Source organism: Perna viridis, chromosome 13 (genome assembly GCF_037379345.1).
Source record: "Perna viridis isolate PV_CMFRI_1.1 ecotype Kerala chromosome 13, ASM3737934v1, whole genome shotgun sequence".
NCBI lineage: Eukaryota > Metazoa > Mollusca > Bivalvia > Mytilida > Mytilidae > Perna > Perna viridis.
Window position 1 is genome coordinate 31046873 of NC_142457.1, and position 14778 is coordinate 31061650.

The 14778-nt window shown below is 33.8% G+C and overlaps 1 protein-coding gene across 5 annotated transcripts in view; it reads right to left on the bottom strand.

The window, feature by feature from the left end:
• The window catches only part of LOC148600311 (uncharacterized), a 322920-nt gene that overhangs the window by 280969 nt on the left and 27173 nt on the right, over nt 1-14778 (bottom strand). For all 5 annotated transcript variants that reach the window (XM_088557824.1, XM_088557823.1, XM_088557826.1 and 2 more), the window contains exons 13-18: nt 14551-14665; nt 13964-14205; nt 13523-13645; nt 12699-12890; nt 11042-11229; nt 8948-9989 (exon numbers count right to left, since the gene is read on the bottom strand). In XM_088557824.1, the coding sequence (XP_088413950.1) occupies nt 8948-9989; nt 11042-11229; nt 12699-12890; nt 13523-13645; nt 13964-14205; nt 14551-14665 (1902 nt within the window). The remainder of the gene's footprint in view (nt 1-8947; nt 9990-11041; nt 11230-12698; nt 12891-13522; nt 13646-13963; nt 14206-14550; nt 14666-14778) is intronic.

A 14778-nucleotide genomic window follows, 5' to 3' on the forward strand; every position in this document is an offset into this window, starting at 1 on the left:
AAGTAGTTAACTATGATACCCCCACAATTCACTTAGAAGTTTTCTATAAGCTATAACAGTCGTAACTTGAAGAACAGAGATCGTGTCGACCCTTTTGGGTCAAATTCACCCGGTCCAAAAAAAACATAAATATAAAACATTACATAGAACAATTACCCAACACAGCAGGAGATTAACAGACATCTGGATTATAATTTGATCAGAATACAAAAGGGCAAATAGATATTGATTATAATGAGCAACACAGGTGGGGTACTTTATCAGTGAATTCCAGGAGCTGCTGTTTTAGAAAGGCACAGAATACACCATGATTAGTGGGTTTCTTGAGGTTTCATAATTTTTAATGATTAAGAATCCTCAAAGAGGTACCAAATGATCCAGGGTGGGGGTCAGTCTGAGGAATGTAACCCCCTCTTTTTGTTTCAAAAAATTCTGTGTTCATTAAATGGGCAAAAAATTACTAGTAACTCGCTGGTTGCCCATTTACTCTTGCTCATACAACACTCCTCTCCACATGCACAAATTTGACTATGACTCCTTAGAATGTGTCACTTCATAACTCTTCCAAACTTTTTACAAATACATTTGAGTCAAACCAAAGACTGACAGTACTTGACAAAAACAGGGTTGGGGTGGACTCAGCCAAATTAAATAATTTTAAACATACACTCTAACAGCCTAAGAAAAATTCTTTGAACCTGTTTCCAATTTAATGAAAATGAAATACATTGTAGTAAGAATTGTTGCCAAGGATGATATTATCATTGGTACTTCAAATTCAAAATAGACATATATGATAGAGGATAGGAACATATAGCATGAAACACTTGCTATTACATACTGTTAGCCTATTAAAAAATGTCTGATTATGACCTTAGAAACTCTACCTACAATGAAGAGTAGAATTAAAGTCCCTGAGAACTTTAGGAGTGAATAAAATGTGTTCAAAAGAGGGGGGATCTGTGGTCAGTATCATTTTAAAAGAGAATTCTTCAGAAGTAGGAAGGTACAAAAACTTTAACTGTAGACTCACTTAGTCTCAGAATGGAAGGCCAATACTCTATTACAAGTACTCAAACTTCAAGTTTAACTAAAACGACAGATGTCCCAAAGTAATAGCAACATTTAGTCTGCATTTATTGCCTAATTACACAGTGAAACCTTTCAAAACAGAACCCTTTAAAGACTGAGATACTTGTTCAGATAAATGTTTGGTTTACACAATTTCAAAATCACTGAAACAGATATGAAGGGACTTCAGAAGATGTTGGTTCACACTGGTCACCCATTATTAAGGGTTTAATTTAAGCAGATTTTACTGTCTTATTTCACAGAATAGCTGACAAAATAACATAACAAAAAGTTCACAGAAAAAAAGTGTAATGGGGAAAATTGAGAAACTTAAGGGGGCTAAAACATTGTGTTCATAACCAAATGGGGGTCCCAGAGTCAAATATCAATTTTACACCAAAAAAATCAAGAACCAAGTTTTAAACAGAATAATAAAAAAAAGAAAACTTACTCTCAGAATGGCCAAAACAACCTTGGAGCGCCCAGATTGAACAGCTACAGTGCTAATGGTAGTCGTAGATGGGGGTAGTTCCGCTAAATCGGCACAGTCTGATAATCTGTCCGACATCGTGATATAGTTTCCTATGAAGTGCTAGCTTGGTGGTGAATAGCGGCACATTAAAATCACACACTAAATTATGTATGGGGACATTAAAGCGAATGAATATGCATGCAGAGAGCACTGGACAATAGGCTCTTAACAGCTCAAACTTTCATCTTCAACTGAGTACACAGTTCTCATTCACTATACCAAAAAATGGACTGTTCCAAGTCAGTCCTAAAGAGGGATGTGTTTTTATGCAATGATTCTTAGTAATAATTATATTTAGTTAAAATCCACAAAAATACATCTTAGTTTATATCAGTAACATTTCTTTTCAATCAAAGTTTCAGATTTCAAACTGATTAAAAGTGAAAAAGGCATTTAATCAATTGCTTTTGTTTTCTGAAAATTACACCACCCCTACAGTGTTAATGGTTTCCTGTTGCAGAAGATAAGGGGTCATGTGATCTCCCAAATATGGATGGATGTAATTAGTGAGAGACCCCTAGCGAAGCTGTGTGTATATGCCTGTGACTACTGATAATCTATGATAATCACATAATTATGATGTAAATTAATTGGATAATATTTATTGACACACAACAGAGAATGTTTTTAAAGGAGAGCAGATGACTTCTATTTGTGAATTGATATAGAAATTGTTTATCATTTCTATTTTGATATTTTTTATTTAATTGAGAACTAAATACAATGTAAAAAAGTATCAATACAATTTTAACTTTTTCTTTCTAGGTTTAGAATGCTGTATGCTGGATTAGCACAGATAGTATGAAAATGTTCCAAAGAACTAACAACAAAAAATGTGAAAAAAAATATCAAAATTTATTATATACAGATTTTGTTCTGGATTTTGTTTTTATCTATTCTTTTCAATTTAATTTATAAATATGAATTATTTCATTGAATTAATTTGTTTCATATACAGATATTGAAGGTCAAATTGGTTTATTTTTCTTAAAAAAAAATGTGGCCTTTCTCAAGTTTCAAATCAATGGCCTATATGAGAAAAACCAAAAGTCTTTAATAAAAATGTAAATTAAAAGATCCAGGACCTAGGCTAAGGGTCATAGGTCAGAAATTAAGGTCCTGAACCTTTGACTTACACTATCTCTAACCCCTTAATGGCATGAAACACTCATACCTCCCCCTTTTTTTAAACAAAATTAGGTCTGCTGACCATAATGTAAATGAATTAGCCAATAGAAGGGTGGTGTACTTGTTTGGTAGGGAGGTGTACTAGTTTGTTAGGAAGGTGCACTAGTTTGTTAGGGAGGTGTACTAGTATGGTAGGGAGGTATACCAGTATGGTAGGGAGGTGTACTTGTTTGGTAGGGAGGTGTACTAGTTTGGTAGGGAGGTGTACTAATATGTTAGGGAGGTGTACTAGTTTGGTAGGGAGGTGTGCTAGTTTGTTAGGAAGGTGTACTAGTATGGTAGGGAGGTGTACTAGTTTGTAAAGGAGGTGTATTTGTTTGGTAGGGAGGTGTACTAGTTTGGTAGGGAGGTGTACTAGTATGTTAGGAAGGTGCACTTGTTTGGTAGGGAGGTGTACTAGTTTGTAAGGGAGGTGTATTTGTTTGGTAGGGAGGTGCATTTGTTTGGTAGGGAGGTGCACTAGTTTGGTAGGGAGGTGTACTAGTTTGTAAGGGAGGTGTACTTGTGTGGTAGGGAGGTGTACTAGTATGTTAGGGAGGTGCACTAGTTTGGTAGGGAGGTGTACTAGTTTGTAAGGGAGGTGTACTTGTTTGGTAGGGAGGTGCACTAGTCTGGTAGGGAATTGTACTAGTTTGTAAGGGAGGTGTACTTGTGTGGTAGGGAGGTGCACTAGTATGTTAAGGAGGTGCACTAGTTTGGTAGGGAGGTGTACTAGTTTGTAAGGGAGGTATACTTGTTTGGTAGGGAGGTGCACTAGTCTGGTAGGGAAGTGTACTTGTTTATCTGCATATATATATGTATATATATTATATATAACTCTAATTAGTCTTATTGAACTATGATCAAAACAGACACTTGAAAAATATTTAGAAATCTGAGTCATTACATAATATGGCTTCTGATTAGCCTACAACAACAGGAAAACTTGAGTGCTTCACATTCTTTACACCACTTTGGATTTCCTCATTCATAAAAATTTAAGGGTGCATGTTATTTTTATGTGTCAATGTAGTTATATTGATATAGAAGAAAGTGGAGAAATAGAAAGAGAAAACAACCATACCAAACTGAAAAAAATAACAGGCAGTCTACTGGCTTTCAACAAACAGTGACACTGTGAAAGAAGATAGAAATGTCACAGTTCACAGTTTTATTTCACTCCTCTTATAGTAAGGAATATTCTAAACCACCTTATTTTTGCAAGCAATTTATTTTTACAAAATTTCCCAAGAAAGAAACTTTGTAGAAATTAGTCCTTGCCCTTTTTTATAGGAATACATGTTGAACTGTGATTAAGAATTGGCTACAATAAAAATTTTGTCTATTGAAAAATAACAAATTTTCCATGTGCATATTGTTTATTGCGCAAAGTGCAATATATTTTTATCTTTAAATGTGAGAAAAGTAGCTCTAACAGGGGCGTGTCAATATTTTTTTTATCCATTGAGATATAACAAAATTATTTTACCCGATCAGATTACAGTATTTATCTCAAATTAATTTATAAAAAAAATATCAACAAAATTAAGTCATAATTTTAAATGTAAAAATATGTATCCACAAAAGAAAAATAGTATACTGTAAGAATTGACCATATTTCCAAATTCTAAGTCAAGGATCATATCTCTAAATATTTTAATCACACTTGTGGTCTCAGTCTTGTATTCATTGCCCCATTGGCTTCTATAGTATACCTTAAATTTTCATGATTTTTTTAAAAATACACAAGGAGTTTCAATCTATATGTAATACAAGACTGATACCTAGTTTCAATCCAACTTTTAACCATGTTTTTCAATTAAGGAAATGTCAAAAATAATTTTTAGGTCCATTTTAAAACAATAGGCATAAAAAGGCTATAAAAACTTTTAGATATCTTAAATGTTGTTGTTTTTCTATCACTGTGTTCAATTTCCAACTTAAAGACAAATATCTCTGGCCTCCTGCTTTCCTATGAATTTTTGTCTAATTTTCATATACGTACCCTTTAAACAGTATTAAGTCAAATATCTCAAATTTTTCAAAAAAAAGACAAGTTTTGATAAAAAATAATTTAGTTACCTTTTTAAACATTAAAGGTGGTCTGTATTGATAAGACATATGCCTTAACTATTCTATGAATACCAAATTGTTTCAAAACCTCATTTTTTTGGCCAATATTCACAAAAAGTCAAGTTCAAATAACATACACAGAAAACATCAAAGTTTCTACTTACTTCTTACACTATTGAAGAAAATTCATTTTTTATATGTCATTACCACCAATTTTTTATAAGCCGCATTAGAATTTGAGTGGAAGTACCTTTAGAAATGGTCATTTATGATATAAAAAATGTTTTATTGGTCAATTTTTACTTTTAATCAATCAAATGGCTGTAGTACAGCACTTCTTGAGCAGTTAAAGTAGAATAAAAGTGAAAATGCAAAAAATATTTCAGTTTTCATATGTCATGTGTAACAAGTGCAATTCAACCATTTTCAAGTCTCTACTCCAAGTATTAAAAGTGTCAAAAATCAAAACAGTTTATAATTCAGCAATTTAAGTCACCCTATTTATTTCTTATATACTTGTGTTGTGAAAACTTAATAATAACAATTGCAATCCATTGGTCATATTTAATCTATAAAAACATTCCTAATTTCCAAATTTTGTAAAAATATGCCATAAAAGTAAAAAAAATAAGGCCTTGCATCACTTTATTCCATTTAAGGTTGTTCCATTTAGTATAAAATATGATATATTGTTGTCTGAAGTTTCTAGGATAATTGAAACTTACTTACTAAAAATCTCACTTTCAACTGAAACTGTGGTTATAAGGTCTTAATCTTGTATTCTTTGCCCCATAGACTTCTATAGTATACCTTAAATTTTCATGATTTTTTTTAAAAATACACAAGGAGTTTCAATCTAACTTTTAACCATGTTTTTCAATTAAGGAAATGTCAAAAATAATTTTTAGGTCCATTTTAGAAAAAAAAAGGGCACGCACTTTGGTACACCAGGACAGGACAAACTAAAAATAAACTTTTTCTACTTTCACTTTTATTTTGAGTTCATACAATAGACCCCTTTTCTGAAGCATTATTTTTCATGAAAATACTGTTTTTCCTCAAAAACAAGTTTATTGTGTCATAGCTAGATATTTACCCTGTACTTTTGATGAAAAATTGTAGTCATTTGCCAAGAAACAAAAACCATATTTTTTAGCCTCCATGTTTTGATGTACACCCTCTCAGGAATATGTAATACAAGACTGATACCTATATACATTCTTATTTTGTTGGAAAAAGCAGAACTTCACTATCTCTTTCTAAACATTTCAAATAAAATTCATCCTTAAAATATTCTTGATTGATACATTCCTCCTGCTATAGAATAAAAACCACAGACAAACTACTTTTATCTAGGAATGAATCAGAAATAGAAATATAAAACATTCTGTGGTTCTGCCAAAATTAGTCAGATAAACATCCATCATATCTTGTCTGGCTTCTAGAAATACTTGTTCTGCGTAGTTAGTCAAGAAATGGGTACCCAGGCTCATAGAAATAATTGTATATCTACGCCGTATTTTGTCAAGAAAGGGGTATCCTAGTTCAAAGAAATTCTGTTACATCTACTGTGTAGTTTGTCAAGAAATGGGTACCCAAGCTCATAGAAATAATTGTACATCTACTGCGTAGTTTGTCAAGAAAGGGGTACCCAGGCTTGTAGAATAAAGGCACATCTACAGCGTATTTTGTTGAGAAAAGGGTCCCATGCTCATAGAAATAACTGTACATCTACCACAAAGTTTGTCCAGAAAGGGGTACTCAGGCTCATAGAAATAATGGTACATCTAATGCGTATTTCATCAAAAAGGGGGTACCCAAACTCTTTGAAATAATGATTCATCTACTGAATAGTTTGTCAAGAAAGGGGTACTGGCACATAGAAGTATTGATACATGTACTGTGTAGATTTCAAAAGAAAGGGATATTACTGGTATGCAAAATGTACTGGAAAAGAAAATGTGGGGAAGGGACAATTAGGAACAGGTTTTCAAGGGATAAGGTGACAGCTCAACATATAACCAAAAGTAAAAAAAATGTGTGGGAGACAGGCACTTAAAAGATAAAAAAATGAGGAGGTATTGCTAAAGTTCAATTTCATACAATTAACAACCATATTTTTATCTAATAAGGGTACCAACAAAATTACAGAACAATAATCCAATTCATAATCAAGTCAAGTCCAAAATAAATCTGGCAAAATAGATATTATACCACGGGAGAAGCTGGTACCACAATGTGGTCCTGACTTAATACAAGCATTTCAAATGAAATGGTGGGTTAGATCTAGGTTTTACAACCTCCCTCTTCCATTCTGACGTGAATATACCAGTGATGATTAAAAAGCATTTGCATGCTATTTTCATAATAGATAAATCATAAAACACATCAGCACAAAGAACAATTTACAAAAAACAATCATCACTCACTATTTTAGAAGAAACTGAGTATTTTTCAATCAAGGACTGACATCTAAAAAGAGAATTTGTTAAGAGACATGTTAAGACGCATTTTCCCATACCTAAAATATTCTAAAATAAACTTCTCTAAATAGTACAATTTTCATCAAAACACATTGAAGAAGTAAGAAAAGCGTCTGGTAAAACAATTAGTACAATAGTTATACAATATCTGTCTGGTTTAATGACAACAATCTGGCAGGGAGATTAACAATGATATTTTTTGCCAGTGAAGAATGTTGTTATCATACAGGTACTTGTATTGGCATAACTTCAGTGGTAGCAATAATGTGTCTGCCTCAGTTTCTGGCATCCTATTAGATAGAAAATGATTCACCAGGATTCTATATTTGAAATTTCACTTTATGACATAACTTGTAAGTACAGTACCATTGATTGATTGATTGATACTCATTTTACATTCTATGGCAGAAGACCCTGTTTATAACTTGTCCAACACACTGAGCTAATGGAAGCAATTACTGGTAACAGCCTAAAGCAAGGAGTGTCACACCACTTGGACACAATATTCAGCATGTAGCAAGGAGTGTTACAACACTTGGGCACAACATTCAGCCTGAAGCAAGAAGTGTCACACCACTTGAATACAATATTCAGCATGAAGCAAGGAGTGTCACACCACTTGGGCACAATATTCAGCATGAAGCAAGGAGTGTCACACCATTTGGACACAATATTCAACATGAAGCAAGGAGTGTCACACCACTTGGGCACAATATTCAACATGAAGCAAGGAGTGTCACACCACTTGGGCACAATATTCTGACTCTGAGCCAACTTGTCACCACTTGGACACAATATTCTGACTCTGAGCCAACTTGTCACCACTTGGACACAATATTCTGACTTTGAGTCAACTTGTCACCACTTGGATGAGACAGCAGTGACTACTGTAAATGTATTAATTTTCAGTTTCTAATTTTTGAAGATTCTGTCAATAGAACATATTTGTAGGTATCAATTTTCAAGGTTTCATAAAATGATTAGTACTTAATAACATTATTTCTTTAACAAATACTTCATGATGCTGAAGGCAACATATGGACCAGTTGGTCGCCAAAACAAAAAATTTAAATGGACCAAAGCGTAGATGAGGTCTAATGAATTCTTTGGGCAACTAACATTATTTGTAGTCGAAGTTAGCAAAACTACAGATTCTGTTAAGATACACAACTCTGCAAGCATGCTACCACCGAATCACCAGGATGGTCAGTAAGTACCATGACGCTAGCATGCTACCACCAGACCACCAAGATGGTCAGTAAGTACCATGATGCTAGCATGCTACCGCCAGACCACCAGGATGGTCAGTAAGAACCAAGACATCTTTGAAAACAGACAACCACTGTAAAAATAATGAGACCTGTTGAATCCGACACTTCAAGACTAGAAAGTAATGTTTGATAATGAAAGTTAATCAAAAATACCCAGGTTTAAAACACTGTGGTTAATTTTAGCACAGACTGCACAGGGTTACAGAATAACTTTGAAAATTTTGAAACACATCCCATGTCATTGATTATATATATCCCAAAACTGCTAATAAGTACTCAGGGTCAAATGTTCACGACCAGGGTACACTTTTCTTGCTATAACTTCAAAGGGAGATAATAAGTATTCTTACCTCTTCTAACTGTCTTTTCAAATGGTCCCCATCATCTGGTCTCTGTTGTGAGCTTCCATAAGGTCCAAAGTCCGCATAGTGTAAGTGAGGCTGATTTTCTTGTTGTCTGGGACTAGTGTTGTATGGCCCTATCTCAGCATACTGGAGCTTTGGGGCAGTATCCCCTGTCATACCATCCTGTCTTTCTGGACTACCACTATAGGGTCCAATCTGAGCATATTGAAGTTTGGGCACTGTTTCTTGAGAAACAGTCTCTTGTGTTTCTGGTGTTCCTCCATAAGGCCCAAAGTCAGCATACTGAAGTTTGGGCTCAGTTTCTTCCCTTTCTTGTGTGCCACCATAAGGTCCAAAATCAGCATATAGGAGCTTTGCTGATGTCTCCTCTTTTGGTCCAGGTGCTTTTCCATAAGGTCCAATCTCTGCATAGTGGAGTCTAGAGGATGTGTCTGGTCTATCACCAGTCTGAGAGTGGTCCCTATATGGTCCAATTTCAGCATAATGCATTTTAGAAGAGTCTGGTTGGTCCCTATTTTGTTGAGTTCCATATGGTCCAATTTCAGAATAGTGGATATTTGGTGCACTCCCCTGCAAATGACTTCTGTCCTTACGAACCCGTCCTTCTCGTTTAGGCTTTTGGTTCATGGCCCCTATCTGAGAATAATGGACCCCAGATCCCGACTGGTTTTTGGCTGGTCTAACTGATGAATACTGAACAGATCCAGGCTGTGGCTTCGATTGAAAATTTCTTGGAACATTCCGAGAACTTAAATCCATTTCAGACTCCCAAGGTCTTTTTGGTGTTTTGGGCACCGGTTCTTCATAAATTGATTTATCATTATCATCAAAGGCAGTATTTGTACGGTTTGGAATGGTTGGAATCATTTGCTGTCGTTTTGGGGAGAAGATTTGGTTGACTGCTGGTGGTCGTTTTGTGTACTCCATTTCTTGCCAATATCTGTCCATGTCAACCTTTTTATGTTCCAACTTCCTCAATTTACTATTGATAGTAGCAGATGCTGACTGGTCCTCTTGAGTTCTACCCCTTTTAAAGAAAATTAAAACAAAAAAAGATGTGAATATAATCCCTTTTTGGAAAAGTATCAAATGCAGTCAGACCTGACTAGTGGTCCTAATAAACAGGTTAGGTATATATTTGTTATAGTAACTATTGATTCAAATACCACCAAATGATTTTTTTTTTCTTAGAACTGAGTAGGGGATAACAATCCACCAGTGCATGATCTTTCAGTTATGATCTAAAAATGATATTGGGGCTGTTAAAATGATTTCAATCAGATTCCTCATTTAGTTTAATTAACTGGAAGTCAGAAACGAAGTAATGATTGCTAAAAATTTTGTTTCTCAATCACAAACCAATTTATCTGCTGTTTTGAACACTTAAGATTTGCTTAAATTGCAAAGGCTAAAGGGTAGTCAATACCTTAGGTAGGTCCTACGGACGTGACTATGGAAAAGCTAAAGGCTAGTCAATACCTTAGGTAGGTCCTACGGACGTGACTATGGAAAGGCTAAAGGCTAGTCAATATCTTAGGTAGGTCCTACGGACATGACTATGTGCCATTTCTTTCGTAATTTGTTGAAATGCAAGTTAAATAACACAAACAAGACATGTCTGTAAAAATCGCTACAAAAATTGGATTCTCAGCCAAGAATCGTGATATGTATCTGATCATGGCAGAGTGGAAGAGTTACAAACCTACTATTGAGTGAAGATACCAATGGATTTTAGATACATTAGTGTAATGAAATGGTCGAGCATTATTCACCCTCACAAAATTTTACTTTGCACCAACAAGGATCACACCATAAACTTTTTGATGACATTCCAGAAAAAACCAATTTGGCTAAAGAATTAATCCACTTTCTACTACAAATAGGCCATTCTACACATTAAAATTTTCCCTTGCATTTTGCACAGAAAAACAATAACATTAAAAGGAAGCTTTTTCAAACAGTGACTATTTTTTTCTTTTAAAAGTTAAGTTATACCCTTAATAATACTTGGGACAACAATTCAAAGTACAAGGGAGATAATAATGATCACAGAAATCTAAAACACCAAGAGTTACCTACCCTTGTTGCTGTAACACAGGCATCATTAATCTCTCCAGTAGTGCCTTGCCCATGTGAACTGTATCATTATAGTCTTGGTCCACTTGTTGTTTTACAGGAGAACAAGATTGTAGGACCTCCTGTACTGTTGTCTCCCCTGTCAATGTCTGGGAAATAGCCAGTAATATCTTTTCAATGTTCTCCAGAATCTAAAATTCCATTTATTTTTTTACTAATAAGAATTATCAAATATTTGTATGCAAAATTTCATTGTACATGTTAAATCAGATTAAAATATCTTCAGAAAAAGAAAGAAATGAAACATGCCTTCCCCTGGTGAGTAAACAATGATTATCATCTTGAACTTTGACCTTAATCATAGAAAGAGTTCTAGATATTCAGTGTAAAGGTTATCAAAATGACCCTTTTCCAAGAGAAAAAATATTGTTTATAAAAAAAGGAATTACAAACAAAAGGAATTACATTGATATACCCTTCCCTGGAAATAAAACTGCATTAATACTTTTAAAACAAGCTCAATATGGGTTAAGTACCTTCAAAGCTGCATTAGCTGTCAAATTCGTAATTTTTTTTTCCTGTTGAAATATACCTTAACTTTGAAGTATTTCTACTACTTTGTACTTTTCCTGTATAATTTCATTTGACATCCACATATAAAATGCATTAAATACATGAAATAGGTTTCTATATATTTATTGTCTTGCAAGACAAAAAATAACCTAGATAACTTCATATGCATGTGACTTCTGGTGACCTTAATCCATGCATGTGCTGTAAAGGTCGCTTCTTTAGTAACAAATCTGATTGCAAAGCGAAAGTGGTTATTCAACAGCAAGGAAGACCAACGAACTCAAGCCTTATAAGAAAAAAGGATCCTTTTGAAATTTACGTATTGTGATATAATGTGGCTCAAATATAGTCATTATTCATTTGATAACTAATCAAGAAATAGATGAAATGAAATGAAAATAAAACACATGCTTATCTGTGTATCCGTTATTGTTATTTTATACCAAGGTTAAAGTATTTTAACCCACGTGTATGTCCTATCAGCAATCTTCGTAATGGCAAAAAATAATTAGATCAGAGCTATCAATCTGATCAATGAAACATTATTTTCATAATATATTATGTAGGTATTATCGACATTGATTGCTTCAATTGCAATACTACAAAATTATTTCATTGAATCAGCAAAATTGAGTAGAATCAAAATTGAACAAAGTTGACAGCTAATGCAGCTTTAAAGTTTAGTCAAAATAATCTCCCCCCACTAACCCCCCACAAACCCTACTAAAAGATTTCTGGGGACAAGTCAAAACTAAACTGATGTTACTATTCTGAATCTAGAAAATGTTATTTTAACATAAAGATGCAAAAAATACTGGGAAAATAATTTAATTCATGGATACCAATTTTCATGGATAAGGGAAGAAACACAAGTTTGTGGATTCTTGAATTTGTGGTTTGAATGTTTTCAGTGTACACATCAATGGAAATATCTTATTGGTTGGGAACCAAATTTAGTGGTTTGGTCTACCCATGAAAACCACGAAAATTGGTACCCCACGAAAAATAGTACTTTCACAGTTCCAATTGAGGAAAGAAATCATAAAATGTTCAATAAAAAAAACTTGGTAAAGGACATATTTTTTACCTTTTCCACAGAGGACAGGAACATGGCAGAGACAGTCAGTCTGTTAGCTCTCTCATTGGTTCCATGTGAAAATCGTCTCCATGCATTCTCCAATCTCTCAGTCATGTCATTGTTGGGTTCAAGGTCATGTCGTAGTGACCTTCTCAGTACTAAAGCAGCTTGAAGAAGCTGTTTTCCATAGTCATAAGTACTCTATATAAAATAATTAACAAAAGACATCAATCACTGAACTTTTATGTGTACAGTTTTTTTTAATAATAAATCACTGGTGAAAAAAATGTGTCCAAGAAAGAAATGGTCTGTTGGCATAAAGTCAGTTAACAGGGAGTAGAAGTTAGACAGATCTGAAATCACATTCCCAATATGATACCTATACTGAAGTTAATATCTAGTGGCTATGATTTATAGTTGCTGAGAAAAATGTAACAAAAATCTATTGAATATTCATGATGCATTTTTCCTTTTCAGGGATCAAGACTTAATTCACTTTGTTTAAAAATGAAGTGAATTAAACTTTATTTGAAAGTCGCAAATGAAATTTGATTAAATTACACTTAAAATTAATAAAACATAAATGTATTTGAAATGTGTGTGATGTCTCACAAAGTTTCAAGTGAACTATGTCACAAAATTCATTTGCTTAATTCAGGTGAAAATTGTGTGAAATTCAATTGAAATGATTTGACCTGTACATACACATATTAAGCCTGTAGACCTTTATGTGTTTTTTTCTGTCTGCATATATGGTATTTTTCAGAAGTATAATGAAAAAAAGTAATATTTTGAACTGTTAAACAATTGATACTTTTGAATATTTCACTCACCTGAGCAGTAGTTTCAAACTTTTTGTGGTCCTCCTGCAATTTTTCAGCCTCTTCATGAGTTTTCCCCATATTAGTATGTGTATTGGCCATCACTTCACACAACTCTAAAATCCAGGTTATAGCCTGAAAATATACAAAGTTCCATTGAATTCCATTAAGCACTTTCATGGGAGTTAATTAAATTAAAACTGTTGATGGACAGGCAGGCATATAAATGGACAGACTGACAGCACAATCTGTATAAACCTATTGCAATCAGAAACCTGAAATTTTCTGTTCCTGCTCTTAATCAAAGTGATGGAATATTGCAAAAAAATTATTATACTAAATAATATCAAAAAAGAAAGTGAAGTTGCAACCAATTTTACAGTTGCAACATTTTGAGTCTTCTGCAGATTACTTGTTTTCTTCCGTCTATATCCAAAGGGAGATAACTACTACCTGCTCAGCATCTTGTTCACAGGTACACAGCTGTAAAATTTGTTGTAACTTGAGTTTTCTGACATCAGCTAACTCGTCACATCGTAACTTTCTCTCTTGTAACTCCTCAAGTGATTGGTTAATGTGTTTTATATGGCGAGAATAGTCAGGGGTAATGTCTTTTCCTGAGGCATTTTTTATTGGTCGAGACATTTCATCCAATAAACTCTGGCCATCACTCAAAGTGGACTGAGCTGCCATATCTAAAAAATTCAATTATTTTACAGTATTTATCAGACTTTAAGGCATATCATTTTTCATAGGGTTAGCAGTCCTGATTTATTTTACACTCTGAAAGGAATTTTCAAGCAAACCATTTGTTAAAAATACATATCATTAGTTTCTTTATCAGTGTTTAACAAGGTAGACCTAGGGTAAAAACATAATTTTTTAGATCAGTGATGTGTTTGTATCATATTCAATTTCACCAAAGTCTATCCAGCTTTCATTTGAAATGAAATAAAATCAGTACAATCAGCCATGCTTTATCGGAACAAATATGTTGCTAATTCAGTTTAATTCTTATCAGAGCATAAAATATCACGTACTGACAGAGTCACACTTCTCCTCCAGAGTTTTCAGTTCTTTTTCAGCAGAGGAAACACAGTCACATTCTGGTTCTGAGCACACAAGTTCCAGCAAGTCATCAAGCTTCTTAGAGAACTGTAAAAATAAAGGATACTGATTAAAAAGTAAAAAAAAAATATTTGACTTTTAACTTCTCATTTGGAACTTCTCACTAGGGAACACATAATAGTCAAAGTTTTGTCAAAAGA